This window comes from Canis lupus, chromosome 25 (genome assembly GCF_003254725.2).
Source record: "Canis lupus dingo isolate Sandy chromosome 25, ASM325472v2, whole genome shotgun sequence".
Classification (NCBI taxonomy): domain Eukaryota; kingdom Metazoa; phylum Chordata; class Mammalia; order Carnivora; family Canidae; genus Canis; species Canis lupus.
In genome coordinates, this window is record NC_064267.1 from 40,382,140 (window position 1) to 40,401,818 (window position 19,679).

Below are 19,679 nucleotides of genomic sequence, written 5' to 3' on the forward strand. Positions count from 1 at the left end.
TTTCTGGCAATAAGTTGCGTCACCCTTTCTGGGAGTCTGCACTTTTTGGGCTTTGCCCAAGGTTGTGCCTTAGCCTAGGATTTAGGTGTGAGGCAGCTACACTGCCTCAGTGATGCTGTGTATAGTATCTGTACTGAGCTTGGAGTAGGAGGGAAGTATAAGAAAAGTTGTCTTGAAACATGCTTGAGGTACAGATAGAGGAAAAAGTCCTTCTTTTACTTACCCACTTCAGTGAGCAGGTAAGATTGATAGGTATGCTGCTGCCTTTCATTCTCTGATTCCTCAAATATTTATTTGACTTTTTGAAACAGGATACTGTGTTCTTTTCACAGTGTCATAAATATTTTTTTAAGATAATATGATTTTGGAAACTTATAGACTAGTTTCTGATAGCTTTACTGAGAAATAATCAATTGCAATAACTTGTGCATATTTAAAGTATATAATTTTGATGAATTTTGATGTATGTGAAGTCATCACTATAGTGACAAGACAACATGCATTTTCCTCAACCTGAAGAGTTTTTCGGTGCCCATTTGTAATGTGTGCGCTGATCTGCTTTCTATCACTATAGATAAGTTTATATTTTCTAAAATATAAATGAATGGAATCATACAGTCTGGCTTCTCAGCATAATTACTTTGAGGTTTATTCAATCAATAGTTTATTCCTCTTAATTGCTGAATAGTATCCTACTTGGATATTCCAAAGTTGATCCATTTAACCTGTTGATGAACATTTGCGCTGTTTCCATTTTGGAGTTATCTGTAAAGCTGCTGTGAACATATGTGCACAAACCTGAGTATGGATAGGTGTTTTTTGTTTTGTTTTGTTTTGTTTTTAGATTTATTTTTATTTATTTATGATAGACATAGAGAGAGAGAGAGGCAGAGACACAGGCAGAGAGAGAAGCAGGCTCCACGCTGGGAGCCCAACGCGGGACTCAATCCCGGGACTCCAGGATCGCACCCTGGGCCAAAGGCAGGCGCAAAACCACTGAGCCACCCAGGGATCCCCTGGATAGGTGTTTTTATTTTTGTTGGGTAAAACTTAGAAGTGGGATGACTTGATCATACGGTAGGTATATATTTAACTTTTAAGAAACTGTCAACAGTCATGCCAAGGTAGTTGTACCTTTTTAACATTCTTGAGAGTTCCAGTTGTTCTGTATTGTTACCAATACATGATATGGTTAATCTTTATTTTTAGCCATTTAGTGGTATCTATGAGTGTCTGTGTAGTGGAGTCTTGGTGTCATTTTAATTTTCTGCTTGACTAGGGATTTGGGGATGCATATTTGCAGTGTGTGTATCTTTTGTGAAGTGTGTGTTCAGTTGGACTATTCTGACAAGCTTTTTATAATTGAATTTTAAGAATTTTTAAATGTACTTTGGATTCACATTCTTTTAGGTTCTTAACACATTTTGCAAATACTTTTTATTAATTGGTGGCTTGCCTTTATACTTTTTAAGTGTTTTGAAGAGCAGTGGTTTAAAATTTTGAAATCCACCTTATCAGTTTTCTTTATGATTCTCTGCTCTTTGTGTTCTATTTGAGTTCTGCATCATTTCATGCCTGTAATTTTTCTAAAAAGTTACTTTTTAGCTGTTAGGGGAAAAGCATAGGAGGTAATTATAAAGCTAGAGTTGTATCTGCCTTGTATTTTTGTTATTGTTATTTTTATTTAAGCTCACATCATTTATGATTCTAGTAGTTTTCATTCAGGTGTTGTTGATTTATATTCTCTCTCTCTCTCTCTTTTTTGAGTAATCTCTACATCCAACATGGGACTTGAACTCATGACCCTGAGATCAAGAGTCACATGCTCTAGGAGTACTTGGGTCGCTCAGTTGGTTAAGCATCTGACTCTTGGTTTTGGCTCAGGTCATGGTCTCAGGATGGTTGAATTGAGTCCCACGTCATGCTCAGTGTTCAACGGGAGTCTGCTTAAGACTCTTTCACTCTCCCTCTGCTCTCCCTTGCCCCCATTTGTGTGCATGTATGCATGCACGCTCACTCTCGCTCCCAAATAAATAAATAAATCCAAAAAGAAGAAAAAAGAGTCATGTACTCTACTGACTGAACCAACCAGGCACCTCTTTTTGATTGATTTTTAAAATCTGTCAAAGATCCATGAAAATGCTGCTGGTCTAATTCCTCTGTTTTATGGGGTGAAGGAACTCTAAGGTTTATAAAGGTACATGACTTTGCTCAGGGTTTCCAGTGTGATCACTTCAAGACCAGCAAGTCCCAGATCCTCTTAAATCCCATTTCACTAGTTGTTCCCCTATGAAGTGTTATTTTTTATGATACTTTTGCTAAGATTTTATTGCATACTGGAATATATTAAAATAAATTTATTCATTTGGTGCTTCTTTGTGGTAAATATTCTCATTGAAAGCTGTGGTATTAAGTAGGTTAGCTTTTTGAAAGAATTCTAATTTTCCCTTAAAATTTAATTAAGTTAAGATGTTGAATTTAACACTTTTTTTTTTTTTAATTCTTTCCAAAGGTCTGTAAACAGATTTGGCTAGGATTATTTGATGATAGATCTTCAGCAATTCCAGACTTCAGGGATCCACAAAAAGTGAAAGAGTTCCTACAAGAAAAGTATGAAAAGAAAAGATGGTGAGTGAATAGTTTGTATTTAGAGCAAAGACTCCCAAATTCATATTAATTATGGGTAAGATTAATCTGACATAAAGAAGGAAGGATTAAAATTAGATAAATAGGAAATAAGGAACTAGGTATGTAGGTAGGTAGAGACTCATTATATCCCGGCATTTTTGTGCATTTGGTTTCTAAAAGTCTTGACTTCTATTTGAGTCACCTGTGCCTAAGAGTACCTTCCTTTTTCCTTATTCCCAGGTTTCCTACCCATTTTTGGAAAGCTAGAGGGATCCTCCTTTCAAATCCTTCTGTAGCCCTATAAGCTTCTCAAGACATTCTAGATTTATTCAGCCTCTTTCTTAAAATATTCATTCATTTAGCAAGAATTTAGCATCTTTTATATAGTATGCACTGTGCTAAAGCTCTTGTGGAGTAATCCATCCACTTAATTGCATTTTGCAGTAAGTCTTTGCTCAAAATATCCTCACTTCTCACCCAAGAAGTCATTTTACTACCTGGTTAGGATGAGAGCATTTATGCTCCCCTGACTAAATCCATCAGATGTTAATTTTTAAAAAGAAGTTAAAACAGGTTGGACTTACAGCTAGTAAAGCCTTTTAAAAAGCAGAGCAGGAAATATGTCTAAAGCTAGTGTTCAGCTACTTTGGAATCATCATTTTTAGCTATATGAACACTATTCAGTTTACTAAGACTCATTATTCACTGGTGTATTATTTCCTTCTCAGGGGCTTCAGAAAATTTAGGAGTCACAAATAGGGGGGACTAGATGAGGAGGAAATAATGGCTGCTTGTTTCCCTGAGGAGCTGTATTTTAACCCAGGGAATCCTTAGGGAGTACTTGCTGTGGTTCATGGGTGAGATATCTCTACCCTCATTCAGTGAACACATTAGAAAGAATCAGCTTTGATTTATGTGCTCTACGAACCTTGGATTCTTACTGTTCTCTAGAGGAGACTACCTTCTGCAAGGCAGGATTAGCCAGAGCTAGGGCTACATTCAGTGGCACTAGATACGTTAGGTATGAATGCAGATAAAAAAGCATATTACGGTAATAGTAAAAACGTGGTGGCATAAATGATTCTCTTAAAATGAAGTGTATAATTATCCTTCTATTGTTTCAGGTCTTAATTTCCAAGACCTTGTATCCTGTAGTTAGACCTTTCTCCTTGGATAGCCAACGCCTAATTTTTTATTTTTTCGACAGCTTTACTAACTCAGAAAGTTAGTTTGAATAGAATTTAGCTAGGGTTTCAGATAGTTTATCTTCCGCTAGTGAAAGAAAGGTGTGCGTAAGAGTTGATAGATTTAAAACCATAGATTCCCTCCTTGCATTTATGATGGTAATAATAATAAAATTATTAATTCAGACCATAACCCAAAAAACTGTAAACCTCAAATAATTATAATTCATTTTACTTTTTCTGTCCTGAGAAAAACAATGTAGTAATGATAAAAATGATACAAATACACACTCGAACGGTGGGCACCTTGACAGAGTGACCCACATTCAGGCGGGCCAGACCCTGTGCATTTTGAACTCAGGCTGCTGCATATCTGTAATGAGAGAGCAGTGTGTGGTGGGTTTTTAAGATGACATAAGCACTGTGCAAGTATATTCTCCCTAAAGATCCTCACTGTACTTAAAACCTTGAGGCTATAGTCTTAGATCTGAAGGGGTTTTGAAATTGACCAGTTTTCATACTCACTTCCTGTGCTATACAAGCCTAACCCTTTTACTTTTAGTCAGATGAATGTTTGAATTATATAGTTTTATCTGGTTTTATCCTTTCATAAGACTTGACTGTACTCAAATATGGATATCATCAGTGAATACACCAGATTATGGTAAAACATAACTTCCTGTTTTCATTTTCATATTGCATCTGTCCCATTAATTGGGAAAGCAGTTGTGTTGTTATTATTATATAGTTTGATAATAGCTAACACTTATGTAGCTAATACACCTGTACTGGGAACTGTTCTAAGTACTTTACAAGTGTTAACTTGGTCATACTTCATAGCTGTATCTCCATTTTATAGATGAATAGTCAGAGGCACAAAGGGTTAAAGTAGTTTGCCCTGGGTTTTATAGCTGTTGAGTGGTAGAGCTGTGATTTGAACTCTGTCTCTAGAACACATAGATGCTCTCAACCACTGTTCTCTCTCCTAAGTCCTCCAAGTAATATGGGGGTGGAGAGTGGGGAGTAGGGTAGGGTGGGACAAAACCTAGAAATAGAACGAAGGCTCTTACATGATCCCAGCCCTAGAGATTAGCATTGGTGATGTTTGAGATTGTGTTCTTCCTGTCTCTCTTCCCTTTCTTTATTCTCTTCCTCTTACAAATCTTGTACTTACATGATAGAGATCAAACCTGAAAGACCTGTAAAGTCTTTGGGACATTTTTCCATGTCAGAACAAGAGTAGCTCTGTAGTATTCCCCTTTGAGTATATTTTTCTTGATAAATGTTTGATATGGGGCCAGTTTTTTTAAATTAGCTATGAAAACATGCATGTACATGTATCTGTGTTAATTATTCAATTAATCCCTAAAGAGAAGTTTCCGAAAGTTGTACTTCTGGGACACAGAGCAGACCTTTTTATATATTTTATATATTTAATTATATATATATTTTAGTAACAAAATTTATAAAATTTATGCTCAGAGCAGATGTGAATATTTTAATTTGCATTTTTCTAAGGTTACAAATGTTTTCATTTCTGTGTCTTCATTTGTGAACTGTTTCTGCTTATTTAAAAATTGAGTTGTTGATCTTATTCTCCTAGATTTGTAATAGACCTTTATATTTTAGACTATTAACTGTAATGTAATAAATGTTTTTCGTTTCTTCTCTCTTCCCAAATGTTATTTATGATCTTATGATACTTTAGTTTATGAAAATTAGAGTTTTAACTGCTCATAGTAATGAATAACTATAGGTCCTCTGTTGTTAAAAAAAAAAGCAGTTACTATATTTTATTTATTTCTAAGAAAAATTATAATTGAAACAAGTTTTGTGGTTAGTCTTTAGTACCCTTGCTAAATGCGTATTTCAGTTAGGTGCAGTCTTATGCAATCAGTTCTAAGAGGGTTTTGAAATAAGATTAATGTTGAAATAATCTTGTAAAAAATGAGAATTAAGTTTATCATTTTTAAGCATAGTATTTGCTACATTTTTCTTAGGTAACTGTCTGCTTAATTTTTCATATGTTTTAGGTATGTCCCTCCAGAACAAGCCAAAGTGGTGGCATCAGTTCATGCATCTATTTCAGGGTCCTCTGCCAGTAGCACAAGCAGCACACCTGAGGTCAAACCACTGAAGTCTCTCTTAGGAGATTCAGCACCAGCTCTGCACTTAAATAAGGGCACACCTAGTCAGGTGAGTAGTCTCAAGTCTTTGTAGAAGCTTCTACTTAAGAAGGATAGTGAGTATCGTGAAATTGGGAATTCTTTAAGACTGTAGCATAAGTTTAAATGTCAATAGCATTCTATCCTAATGGTTTATAATATATTAAAGAATCTTGGTTAAGATGTGCATATTTTTGTTCTTTTTTGCTATTGTAAATTAGAGTTTCCTTGAATGTGCGCCATAGGTTTGTAAAGGTCTACAGGAAGGTTGTTAATAGTTAGCTATCGTATAACATACACTTAGTAAAACATGACTTTAACTCCTCAGTTAGAGCAGTATAGTCTCTGTGATGGACTTTTACAAGAAAGGATTTCTTGGCAGTAAAATTTTCTCCTTGCCTGATTGTGAAGCATGTTTATCATTGAAACACAACATACCTTATTTTAAAAAAATTAAACAGATGGAAGTCTTTTCATAAGTTGGCGTAAAAGTGTGTGTTTCTGTGCTTTATTACAGTTGATTGACCTGTGACACATTTGTTCTTCTCTGGCATTGCAATGTCTGTCCTACACAAGAATGCTTCTGAGGCATAGTACTATTTGAATTAAAACCTACCCTTTTTAATAATACACACTAGGGCATCTGAATAAAATTACTTAGTTTTCACAAGAGTTTTGAGTGAAAAATGAAAGGCTAAGTCAGTATATTGTACTCTTTCACATCATAAACAGCATGTGTTTTCTGCAAGTCTTATCATTGCTCTGTTAGCAGTAAGTCTGTCTTGTGTTTAAGGTATAACAACTGTTGTAATACAGTATTTCTTTGCTTTTGGCTTTGTACTTAGAATTGAGAGATAATGTGGAATAGATGTTGAAAATTTGTGCTTTTTAAAAACTATCAAAGTATTCAAAACTACAAATAAAAGATTATGTGATCTGATCTTTAAACTGTGTTTTAAGCTTGGTGAATTGAAAATAATGTCATAAAAATGTAGCAGGTCTGACTGGAAACTCTTTATAGTTAATATGTGGTTTATAGTCCCCGGTTGTAGGTCGCTCTCAAGCGCAGCAGCAGGAAAAGAAGCAGTTTGACCTTTTAAGTGATCTTGGCTCAGACATCTTTGCTGCTCCAGCACCTCAGTCAACAGCTACAGCCAATTTTGCTAACTTTGCACATTTCAACAGTCATGCAGGTAAGTGTTTTTTCCAACAGCTTTTTTGGACGACATGTATATATAGCACCAAGAAACATCCATTCTCTTTTAAAACTTAAATATCAGTAAATATGTTGTTGAGGGAGTGGGCCCTCATAGCTGTTGAGTTGTAATATGTAGCCATGTAGTGCTTTTTTAATCACAGAAGAGATTATACTTAATGTCAGATACTGACATGACCTCTTTCCAAAGAAAAATGGGAAAAGACTTTTTAATATATTTTTTTTACTTTTTTAATATGGAAAATTGCACATACTCAGAAGTGACCAGTTAATATAACCCGTGTGTACTCATTGCTTATGACTAATCTGGTTTCATTTGTTATTCTACTCTTTTCCTCCTCTTACATTATTTTGAAGCAATTTTAGACATTCTAGCTTATTAAGATTTTACATATATCTATAAAACAAGAACTTTGTTAAATGTAACTACAGTAGTGTTATCACTCCGTAAATAATAGTAATAATATTTATTATTATTCATTAGTCACAATTTGGATTTTCTTTTATTTTTTCTTTTTTTATTTTTTTTTTTCAATTTGGATTTTCCATTCCAGTTCAGACAGACACACACGCACACAGTTTATTCAGATAAGGTGTACACACTGTAGTTGTGAGATATATTACTTAGTCTGTGGGTTCTTCCTCCATTTCATTTTTCTCCTTTGTTATTCTTTTGTTGAAGAAATCAGGTTATTTGTCCTGTAGAGTTTTTTTACTTGATTTTAATCTGAATTTGTTGATTGCACCACTCTGAGGTCCCTTAACAGGTTCCCCTCTCCTCTTTATTCTCTGTAAATTGATGGTTGGATCTAGATTCGTGATCCATTACAGGTTCTTTCTTTGGAGGGGGGCAACCTGCTACTTACCCACTTAAGAGGCACATAATACCAATTGTTTCTGATTTGTAATGTGAGCTGTTGATGCTTTGTGCCTGGATACAGAATGTTGATACTCTAAATTTATCATTCCTTTATTTATGAGCTGAAATATTTCTTTAAAAATTTTTGATATCCAGTGGTATAATTAGCAGAGGAAAGTTAATACATGACTGATTCTATAACCAATCACATATCGGAATGAGTTGAATCCCCACTATATTTTAATGATGATCTGTTTTTTGTTTCATATCATTATGGATTCATAGATTTAACATTTGCTATATCTCAAATCTGTTGTCATCATTATCTTTATTTATGTTCAAATTATCCCATCTTTAGAGTAGCAAGCATCTTCAGGTTGGCTCTAAAAGATACAACTTCTTTTTTATTTCCAGATTTAACATGTTTGTTACAAAGAGTTTAATGCACTTTACCAAAAATTAGAAGTTGCAGAGTTTTGTTTTGAAAATGAATATATAAACCTTGCAGTTATCTAGATAATTGATTTAAAAATTGATTATGAAGTACAGATGTAATCATTTGTGTCTTTCTAATTATAGTAGTAAATAACTGTAATGGACAGTGAAATGGCATAATGTAGTGAAAAGAAATAGGCTTTGCAATCAGAATGAATTATTGTTTCTTGATGCCTCCTTCTACTTCTTAAATAAGGTATGATGTAAACGATCTAAACGCCTACATTGTATTTATACAATGGGAAATAATCTTTTGGATGCCAGTAAGCTTTGATGTGTATGTCATAGAAAGTTTACCTGTCTGCATTTGTGAATGGTTGAGTAAGCATCAAACCAAACGTAGAGCACTAAAACTAAGAATAGATTTAGTCATTTCGTAGCTGTTTTATTTGGTCATTTGAAACTTTGCTTTATATTTTTGCATGTATATATGAGGTATTAGTTAGCTAATGTTTTTTAATTGATTTGTTACAGATTTTTAAAATTTTAATTATATAATCAAGAAAAATTCAAGACTATCTTTCTAAAACTTGTATTTCACTGGTTTATGAGTATAACAGAAACTAGCACTTAGAGAATTGATTTCCTATTTGTATTTTAGAACTTATTTAACTTCTTTTCTCACCTGTAAGATTGTGATGTTACTCCTCCTTTTTCTTTCAATTTGAAGACCTGGCTTATAGTTGGATAATAATGGTATAAAGTATAACATATATAAATGTACACATCCAAAATGTACTGTTTAAGATGGTTTGAAAAATTATGGGAAAGCTGTGCTTCAGCCACATTTCTTTCTAGCAAGCATTAAAGGAACTTTTTGTTTTAAATATTAGTGAGAAAATAAATATTAAAGTATTTTCTAAGGGCATGCCACAGAAGCAAATTATGGTGTAATTTGTGTGTATGTGTGTTTGCTTTAAAAAGAGATCCTGTGATAAAGAGGATCTCTTTCTCAGCAGAGATTATACTGAGAAGAGTAAGAAATCAGGAAGCTTAAGATGTTGGGGCTGTTGTAAGTTTCCTTTCTCCTGTGTTAGCTGAACAGGAAAAAGTCCAGGAAACCTAGGGAGACTTCTTCCCCTTCACCCTTCAGATGGGCAGCTAGTCTCCTGTGACCAGACAGGTGCCCCAACTCTTTTTTTTTCCCCACCTGTTGCTTTTGAATGCTAGCAAAAGGAGTTGAAGAATCCAAGAATGTAGAGTGAACCTTCTGTAATACATGAATAGTTTACATTTATCTCAGTTTTACACTTACTGAAATAGAATTTGAAATGACTGATAAGTAACTACCAAGATCTTTTATAAATTTTTAATTTACTTCATGTTTCTCTTGTGTTTTTGTCTTTTAATACAATTTGTGAGTATTCATTATTCAAGGAATTAGTGCCGTGTTCTTCCCTGTAGTGTCGTTAGCCAGACATCATTATACATATAGGTCATTGCAGCTCCGCAAGTTGCTTTGTACCATGATCCCACTCATAGTATCAATGACTCCTTTAATATGCTCTTTGAGAATAGTAGCCCTTATTTAATTGTAGAATTTTTTTTTTTTAAAGAAAGAAAAGAAACCTGTAATTTTTATCAGATTGATAGAGATCTTAACTATTTTGTCTCTTTTCCACATGTGGTGGAAATAGTAGGAAAGATAAGTCTGTGAGGATAGAGTTTAATAACCACGTCAGTTAGGCCAGGTTGCCTAAGAGGAGTAGTTTTTTAGCCTAAAGTTCTTGTTTACAAATGCAAACTCAAGTCACCTTTTTTTTTTTTTTTTTTGCTTTTTTCAAACATGATTTGATTCCGGGTGAAAAAAATATATACACATGCTACAAGAAGAAGCTTGTAAAATTATTTATTTCCTCTTTTTCCATTCTATATATTTTTTGCCAGCCTTTACAGGAACCCTGAATCTTTATTTTTCCATATATGGTTCATAAATATAAAGTCATTGATAGCTAAGTTGTTACCCTGAAATTTTCATGGTTTTTTTTTTATTTATTTGAGAGAGAGCAAGCGACTGTGTGCGTGAGTACAGTAAGTGGAAGGAGGGACAGAGGGAGAGCATCTTCCAGCAGACTCCCTCAAGAGATCATGACTGAGCCAAAACCTAAGAGTTGAACACTCAACTAATTGAGTCACCCAGGCACCCCCTAATTAAGAAAAACTTTTTAAGGTGAAAATTTTCTCCTATACAAATTGATATCACAGATGGAACTTTAATAGCAAATGATGATTATATAGATATGCCAGTCTACTTAGCATTATTTTATAAGGAAACCTGTTATATTTTGCAGATAGTTTAGTGACTTAAAAGCCAGATGTCTTCACCCTTCACCCAAACATCCTGGCTGAGATGGTACGTAAGGAAGTGTATCAGTGGTGGGATTATTACTGTGTTCAGGAAAAGTCATCTTCTACAGAAGTACTTATGCAGTTAGAAACATAATTACCTTACAGAATTTCATAGTTATTTTGCTTGGTAATAAGCTTACCACAAACTTATAACTATAAACTGTCATTGATTTTTGTTACGCCTTGTACTAGGGATGTTAAACTTTATTGTCTTGCCACCCAGTTAACATAAGTGAGTAGTATAATGCATTGTGGAGGGAACTACATGCAAAGGGGGATGTTCTAACCCCCTGTTGCCACATGGACATATGGGTTCGAGATTACCAGACACACTGATTTTCTTTTAAAGAGAAGCAAGAAGGCTTTTTTATTTAGTGTGAAATGTTCTCTTTAAATGTTGGGATTGATGGAAAAGAATTTAAATATGTAGGTGAAACAAGGTGTATTTGTCAGCTGAATTTGATGAAGGCAGTTTCTGTCTCTGGTCTCTATGTTTAATCTTCCTTTTTCATGTGTACCTGTATCTCCCTGGAGATGAAAGACAATTCTCAGCAAGATTCAGGCTCATTAACTTAGTGACTTAAATTCTTAAATTGAGATTTCTTTGTACTTTTTGAAATAAGATTATTTAAAAAGCATCCTTACTAAGGTTTTGTTACATTCTGTTTAGTTTATATTTCTTTTTATAGAGATTGCTTGAGGTTCTAGATAGTAATTTCTGTATTATTGAATTTATTAGTGTTTAATTTCCAAAATTGTGGTTTCTAAAATTTCATTCTACATTACTTATCAATTTTAAAAGTCACTATAACCAATTGTTGAAGACACTGAGTAGATTCAATGTCTCCATATAAAAACTGAAAGAAATATTACAAAGTTGGTTTGCTGTAATGAATAGATATTTGATTAATGTGTTTGGTGCTCTGGTTGGAAAACACCAGTGTTTATAAATGTGATAAAATAGACTTGACTAACTAAATGGGTTACATTGAACTGATTTATTTCCTGATGGTGCTTGAAACATGTTAAGTGTATATTTTCTCCAAATGGTCTAAATGTAAGTTAAATGTAGAATATTTATTATTATAGAGTACATATTCACATATATTTGAGGTTGTAAGTAATAAACCAGTTTAGGGACCTAATCTCTTTTTCTCCAAGGGATAGATGCATTTCATTTATTCTCAATGTACAACTAAATTGTTCAAAAAACTGAGAACTTGTCTTTTGAAATATAACCCACTCTAAATTTGACGACTTCTTGTACCATATTCTCTTATTTTGTTTTCCAGTAAATATTTGACTATATAAACTTATTTTGTCTTTTAGTGGAATTTTCCTCTTTTGGGCCGAGGATTCTGAAGTTCTTAAATATTTATTCCTGTTGCCTTATAAATTGTAGAGTCATACTGCTGGATTTGCAAGTATAGGCCTTTTTTTTTTTTTTTCTTCTTCTTCTTCTTCTTTGCTAGTGAAAAAACTGATAATGCCAAAACAATTGAGGGACTTGTCCAAGGCTGTGTATGGTGTTTATGTTAGGATGGAATTCTCTGATTATTTTGGATTCTCTTTTCACTAAACTTACTTGATTATTACTAAATGGTAACTGTGTTTTTAAACTTATTTTTATTATTTATACTTGTGTCAATATTTCTTCCAAAATATTTTTCAATATATTGATCTTTTATTATTTATTAGTATATCTTTCATTGTGTTTATTTTGGGGGAAGGTAAAAAAAATCTCAGCTTATAAAGAAATTGAATTTTATTATGTTAGGTAAAAACAATAACAAAAGATTTCAGAGTATCCAGAAAAAATACAGAATTTCTTTTGTTAAGCAATAAGCAGCCTTTTAATTTAGATACCTCCGTGTAATATTTGAGAGCTAAGACAACCAACCATGTTTAAAAAAGGTTTTCAAGAACAAAGCGTGAGCAGTGATATGTATACATAGGATAACACTTCCCACCTGTCAGAAGTGCTAGATGTGGGGACGTAGGAAAAGAAGTGTCACAGGAGTCTAGTAAAAGGAGGTCTACTTTATAGGTGTGTTCCCCCCCCCCTACAGTCATGCCCTTTCAGCTATACACAAAACAGTGATTACGTAAAATGTAAATTTTCCTGATTATCTTCCTAGAATAATGTTTTACTTTGTTAGTGGAAAAATTCCTTATTTAGTAACATTTTTTGGTTTGTATATAGTTAATACATATTTATTGCAAAAGCTTAGTAAACTCAGGCAATGGAGAAAATGATACTAATCTGAAAACTCACTGCTTTGAGTTAATGAAAATGCAGATTTTCTATGCACATGATACCATGCTAACAAAATTGGCAGATGAAAATGTATTTGGAATTTATTAACCTCTTTATTTTATTTGTCATAAGCATTTTTGAATGGACTACGTATTTTACGTAATTTTTTTAAATGACTGCCTTATATTTCTTTGTATGATGTTTCCTAGTGATTCCTCATTGCTGGCCATTTGAGGTTTAAATTTTTTTCATTATTATAAGACACAAGTTATTTAGCTGTTGGATATAATACTCATTTACAAGATTATTTCTTTTTTTTTAAGGTTTTATTTATTTAAGAGAGAGAGAGAGGGCATGCACACATGAACGGGGTCAGGTGGGGGTTTTGGGGGGGTGGCGCAGAAGAAGAGGGAGAAGCAGACTCCCTGTTGAGCAGGGAGCCTGATTTGGGGCTTGATCCCAGGACCCTGAAATCACCATCTGAGCCAAAGGCAGACGCTTAACCTACTGAGCCACCCAGGCGCCCCTACAAGATTATTTCTTTACAGAATTTCCTTGAAGTAGAATTCCCTGCAAGGATTTAAAGCCGCTGACTTAACTATGTTGATGGCATTTGACCTTTATCTTTTGGGCATGCTTTTCATTCTTCCCACTTAGCATTCCCTTTGCTGCATACCAGCCACTTCCCATCATAGTCTCTCTAATAAAAAGATAGCATCCATTTTAGCCTTTTTTAAAAAAATCTTTTGAATTGTTTTATTTAGATACATAGTTTAAGTTTAGAGAAGTCTAAAAATTTGCTCTTATGTTGATGATCAGTGAGAAAATACCAGTTGGTCGTTTTCAAGGAGTCTGAAGTACACTAATGTTTTAAATGTTACTGTTTTCATCATTTCTCAAATTTTAGTATGTATGAAAAATGGCGGCTTCTAATAGAATGTGAATATCTTTGATCTGTTTGGCAATCATGTCCTTGTACACTACTTTTTTTTTTTTTTTTCATTTTTATATGCCATGGTGTAAAATAGCTGTAAACTTAGAAAAAAAAAAAACCCAAGAGAATATTAATGGAATTTCACCTTCTTTGTATCATTATTTTGGATTTACATAGTTGATGAATCACTTACTACCATCTTAAATCTGAATTTTCCAGGATGTAATCTATATCCTACAACCCTGTTTGCTTTACTGTAGCTCACTTAATGCTCTTAGTGTTTCCTTTAATAGAGTCACTTGTAAAGTACTATTCTGGAGGTTATTCAAAGGGTATTGAGTACACATTTATCATTGTAAAAGTGTTTGGGGAAATTTTTGGATACTTTTTAATGAATTGCTTGAAACTGGGTTAAATAAACATTGGTATGATTTAAAATTTGATTTCTAAATGAATTCTCTTCAAAGTGTGTTGTGAGACAGACACTTTTCATAAACTTCTTAAATTCATTTGTCATATTTTTCGTTTATAATTTTCATATTCATTAACATATATTGTTCCTTACCATTTACAGCTCAGAATTCTGCAAATGCAGATTTTGCAAACTTTGATGCATTTGGACAGTCTAGTGGTTCGAGTAATTTTGGAGGTTTCCCCACAGCGAGTCACTCTCCTTTTCAGCCCCAAACTACAGGTAGAGCTTCTCTGGCATTATGCTTCAATGTTTACTCTAAAACACAAAACACTCTCTAGATGTAGTTTGAAAAATTATTCTATTAACTTAAATTCTATAATTATTTGATTTTCAAATAGTTCTATCTTATAAAGCTCTGGGGAAACCTGAAATCTTTATTTTTGTCTGTGTTCATCTGTGTTTTTTTAAACTCTTTGATGTGTTGTCTAATCCAAAGGGTTTTCCATTTCCTGCATATGAATCTTCCTTAAATTTCTTATGCACAGGAGCTTTACAGTGCTAAAAATGTGTTAGGTTGACAGAGCACATTGATTTAGGCTTTGAATAAAGGAAGCTAATGACTCGCTTCCATAGAAATAAAAATATAAGTAATTTTCAAGGCAGGAAGCTTGAGAAGATAAATACTAGTACTCAAAAGGAGATCATGGAACACTTGATTGGACTGGAAACAGTTTTCAGTGCAGGAATTGGTCTTTAAACATGAGTGCTCTCCCATAAACTGTATTGTTTTCAGAATCTCACTGAACCCTCGTTTAGATCTTTGGCTGATTATTTTTCTTTCAACTTTTAACTCTGTGTGTTGTCTTAAAGCCTTTTCTTTCAATTTTCTTTTTTTTTCTTCTTTAAATTCCATCATTCACATAATTTCTGGCTGTCCAGCATTTAGAATGCTTTCATCTAGCTGCAGTTTTGGTGAATTTACTTCCGCTTTTCCTCTCCAGGCTTCCAACAGTAAGTTCTGTTGTCAAGTAGGCATCTTTTACTAATTTGTATGTTTTTTGTTGTTTCATGGATTTTTCAATTATAGAATGCTATTCATCTTCTAATGATAATCATTCTGAAATTCTCACTTTTATTCTCTCCACTGTTAACTAAACTCAGAGAACACAATAGTATACAAAAAGTTTATTTAATAGTTTAGTTTTTAATAATTTGAAGTAAACTTCATCATACAAATGTTGAAAGCTTAGTATTATTATGTACTTTGTTCAACAGCTACTTGTAACAGATCACAATCTTAAATACCAACACACATTACTTAGTTTTAATTCAAAAGGACTGGAGTTTAATTCCTAAAAAAATTTTTATCAGTATATATTTTAGAATGTCTATAATACTAATTGATGGGAAAGTGTGTTCTCTTTTTTAAAATAGGACTGAATCTTTCTGCTTTTTAAAATACCTGTAATTGTGTTTTATTATCACTTAATATATAATTATATGATATACTATTTTTGTAGCATCAAAAACAGAATGAAATAGTCTGGCTTTAGTCTTTTGGTAGGACTTTAGGGAAGTCTCTAGAGTACAGAACAGTCTTTAAAATCTTAGCAGTATATATACAGTAGTGACCATTATTAGGTGAATTGTGATCTATAAATTTAAAAATTGGTATATTTAGACTATACGTTGTGTACTGTAATTTTTATTCCTTGAACTATATATAATAGGGCATGATTTTACTGAGGACCACATGACATTATATGTACATTAAATTATTATGTGGAATTAAATATGAGCTCTTAAAATAAGTCTAAAGCTCAAAGACCACTTTTTAAGAAATTGTGGATCAAAAAAAAAAGAAATTGTGGATCAAAATAGTACATCTTAAACATTGTATTTATTTAAAGATTTTTTTTTTTTTTTTATTCATGAGAGACACAGAGAGAGGCAGAGACATAGGCAGAGGGAGAAGCAGGCTCCCTCTGGGGAGCCTGCTGGGGGACTTAATCCCAGGTCCCTGGAATCACGACCTGAGCCAAAGGCAGACACTCAACATTGAGTCACCCAGGTGCCCCTTCCTAAACATTTTAAATCTCTATCTTGGGATTAGTTTCAACCCAGTCTTTATTGGAACTACAAGAGTTTATAGTATAACATAACTTTACATCTTGCTTATGGAGTCCATTTAAGGAGAACTAGTAAAAGATGGTAGTGTATAGATAGCTGAATATTCTGTAAAGTAACTGAGTCTCAAACCTGGTAGTTTGGAGTTACTCCTCTGTGAATTATATTCTTCACCTCAGGGTAGATAATTACACAAAGAAACTTGTTACCCTACATGTTGCCAGGGCCTTTGAAAATATAGTTTCCCAAATTATAAAAAGTCATATGTAGATGATTCAAGTTAAATGCCATTGGCCAGTAGGATTACTTATAGAACACTTAATTAAGGAAGAAATCATATAATCTATCAAAGGATTTTAGGAGAAGTATAGAAATTTCAAGTGTTTTGTTTATTCTGTTACAGGTGGAAGTGCTGGATCAGTAAATGCTAATTTTGCTCATTTTGATAACTTCCCCAAATCCTCCAGTGCTGATTTTGGAACCTTCAATACTTCCCAGAGTCATCAAACAGCATCAGCTGTTAGTAAAGTTTCAACGAACAAAGCTAGTCTACAGTCTACAGACAAATACGCAGCACTTGCTAATTTAGACAATATCTTCAGTGCTGGGCAAGGTATTAAGCTTTAAACAAAATAAATACAAATTTGTTTATTAAATAGTCCTCTAAATTTGGTTGTGTTTATTACATTTTAAGGTCGTTGTACTTTACTTGTAAAGAAATTTTGTACTAAATGGTCATGACTGTATGGGACATTTTGGATGTGAAATAATCAATAATGGCCCGTTTGGAAGGCCTAGAAACTATTTCTAAACTTCTAATTTTAAAAGAAAATAATTGACAAAATTTAATTTTGCCTTAGCATGTTTCCCTGTTGGAAGGCCATAGAGGGCCAACAAATCCTATTAATAGCGCTGACAGCCTCCCGGTTATATTGTGGTTTTTGTAATATAGTTATTTTGAACTATATTTATTATTAATATTTTGGTATTTAAAAAACCAAACCCATCATTTTTACAGTATATTTTTATACCTGGTTTTGCTCTTAAGGCCAGGATTTTGTCTCGCAAATTGCATAGTGTGCTGGAGAACGGCAGAGGTCTGCTTTTAGACTAGAGTCTGCATCCTGATCTCTTGACCATGCTTTGTCATCTCCAGAAGGAAGATAGTAGTAATAGATTGGATGTGTATGTTTTATTGCATCTCCATCGTGTAGAACAGTGCCTGGCACATAAAGTGCTGTGTAAATATTTCCTCTTAACTACTGTCTCTAATTTTTTCATGATTAACCCTGGGGAAATGGTATTATTAATGGGTTCACGTTAGGTCTGGCATTTTATAAGTTTGTATGTTCACTTGAATGAGATGCACCGGTTTTAGAGATGTTAATGTAGCACTTTGAGAATTTGTTCTTTATGCATAATCTAGACATGTTATTGGTAGAGAGTCTTAGTTTTTGTTACAAAAAGAGTATTTTGTCTTTACCACAGTAGTATGTATAATAACTAATCTTGTCTGATAGTTTCTAGGTAGTTTATTAGGTAAGACTAGAGTTCTGTCCATTTATTTGCTTAGCTTTAAATCAGTTTTAAATTTACACCTTTTTCATGGCAAATGAAAAAGGTGTAAAATTTAAACAAGTTGATAAATTTGAAAGCATAAATTGATAGCGTAACTAAATTGATAAATTGAAAATATAACTAAGTTTTCAGTGTAATTTGTTTTTGTGTGTTTATAGGCGGTGATCAAGGGAGTGGCTTTGGGGCCACAGGTAAAGCTCCTGTTGGTTCTGTGGTTTCAGTTCCCGGGCAGTCGAGTACATCCTCAGACAAATACGCAGCTTTGGCAGAACTAGACAGCGTTTTCAGCTCTGCAGCCACTTCCAGTAACGCATATACTTCCACAAGTAATGCTAGCAGGTACCTTGTCTCAGTCACTGTTCTTGGTTTTGTGTTTGATCTTTTTCTTCGACTCTGAATAACAATGTTAAATAATGACAGGGGACATATTTTTGAAATTCTCAAATCTTTTTATAGTTGCAGAATCTGAGTTTAATTTGCTAATTAAAATATAATTCTTGAGTAATTGCCATTTTATCTTTTTATTTAATCAAAGGTCTTGTTATTTCTCTTCCTTGAACACTGAAGTGTAATTGAGTATGTACACATCTCAGAATGGGGAGTTATATACAGTTTTAATTATACTGAACCAGAGAATCCATTTAGCAAATTATATACTTTTAAGGTACAGTTTTTAGTTATGAAGACTAAACACTGAAAGTAACATGTTGTAGTTTTAGTTGTAAATAAACATTTTTAGGAATGTTTGCAAGAGAACCCAAGATCCAGTTCTGTATCTCGTCAGTGTCCTGCTGGTATTAACACATAGACATATCCGTGAACTGTGTTCAGATATAACTGGTGTGAGGGAATTCTTAGCAGCGGGAAGTCTTAACACATTTTAAGAGCAATAGATCTTTAAAAACTCTTATAGTTGTAACTTCTACATTTCTGAAGGAAACAGATCTAGAAGTACAGGTGACTTATCATAGAGTGCTTTGTCCATCGTTTTGTTTTCCATCCTGCAGATTGTCTCTTCTTTTGTTATCTGACTAGGTTTTTGTTTCCCTTCAGCACTTTTTCTAGGGAGAAATGGGAGGATTGTAACATCAACTACTTGGATTATCCAGTACTTGATTTTCTGTGTGCCAAATAGGAAAAGTTGAATCCAAAGAATAAAGTTTAGAGTATTAATGTATATTTTGTTTCATTAAGATTGTGTTAGACATACATAATAGTGAGCTATAGCAAGGTGACCATAGAGTCTGGAAACGTAGGTATACATAACAAATGGTTTGTTGAAATTATATTACAGTATATTAGTGGTCCACACAGTGTGGTCCTTGGAACATTTGGGATACCCTGAGACGCTTTCAGGGAGTCTTTAAAGTTAAAACTGTGGTCATAATAATTCTGATAGGTTATTTGTGTTTTCAGTATTTGACATTTGTATCGATGGCACAGAAACAGTAGCGAGTACAGACCTTCCAGTA

General features: G+C 33.5%; 1 protein-coding gene across 8 annotated transcripts in view; it reads left to right on the top strand.

The window, feature by feature from the left end:
• Positions 1–19,679, top strand: part of AGFG1 (ArfGAP with FG repeats 1) — a 79,312-nt gene that overhangs the window by 42,085 nt on the left and 17,548 nt on the right. For 3 of the 8 annotated variants that reach the window (XM_025463287.3, XM_025463288.3, XM_025463293.3), the window contains exons 3-9: positions 2,513–2,628; positions 5,846–6,008; positions 7,017–7,170; positions 14,662–14,781; positions 15,442–15,513; positions 17,033–17,242; positions 18,366–18,546. In XM_025463287.3, coding sequence (XP_025319072.1) covers positions 2,513–2,628; positions 5,846–6,008; positions 7,017–7,170; positions 14,662–14,781; positions 15,442–15,513; positions 17,033–17,242; positions 18,366–18,546 — 1,016 coding nt within the window. The remainder of the gene's footprint in view (positions 1–2,512; positions 2,629–5,845; positions 6,009–7,016; positions 7,171–14,661; positions 14,782–15,441; positions 15,514–17,032; positions 17,243–18,365; positions 18,547–19,679) is intronic. The other 5 variants (XM_025463289.3, XM_025463290.3, XM_025463292.3 and 2 more) reach the window with 3 other exon arrangements.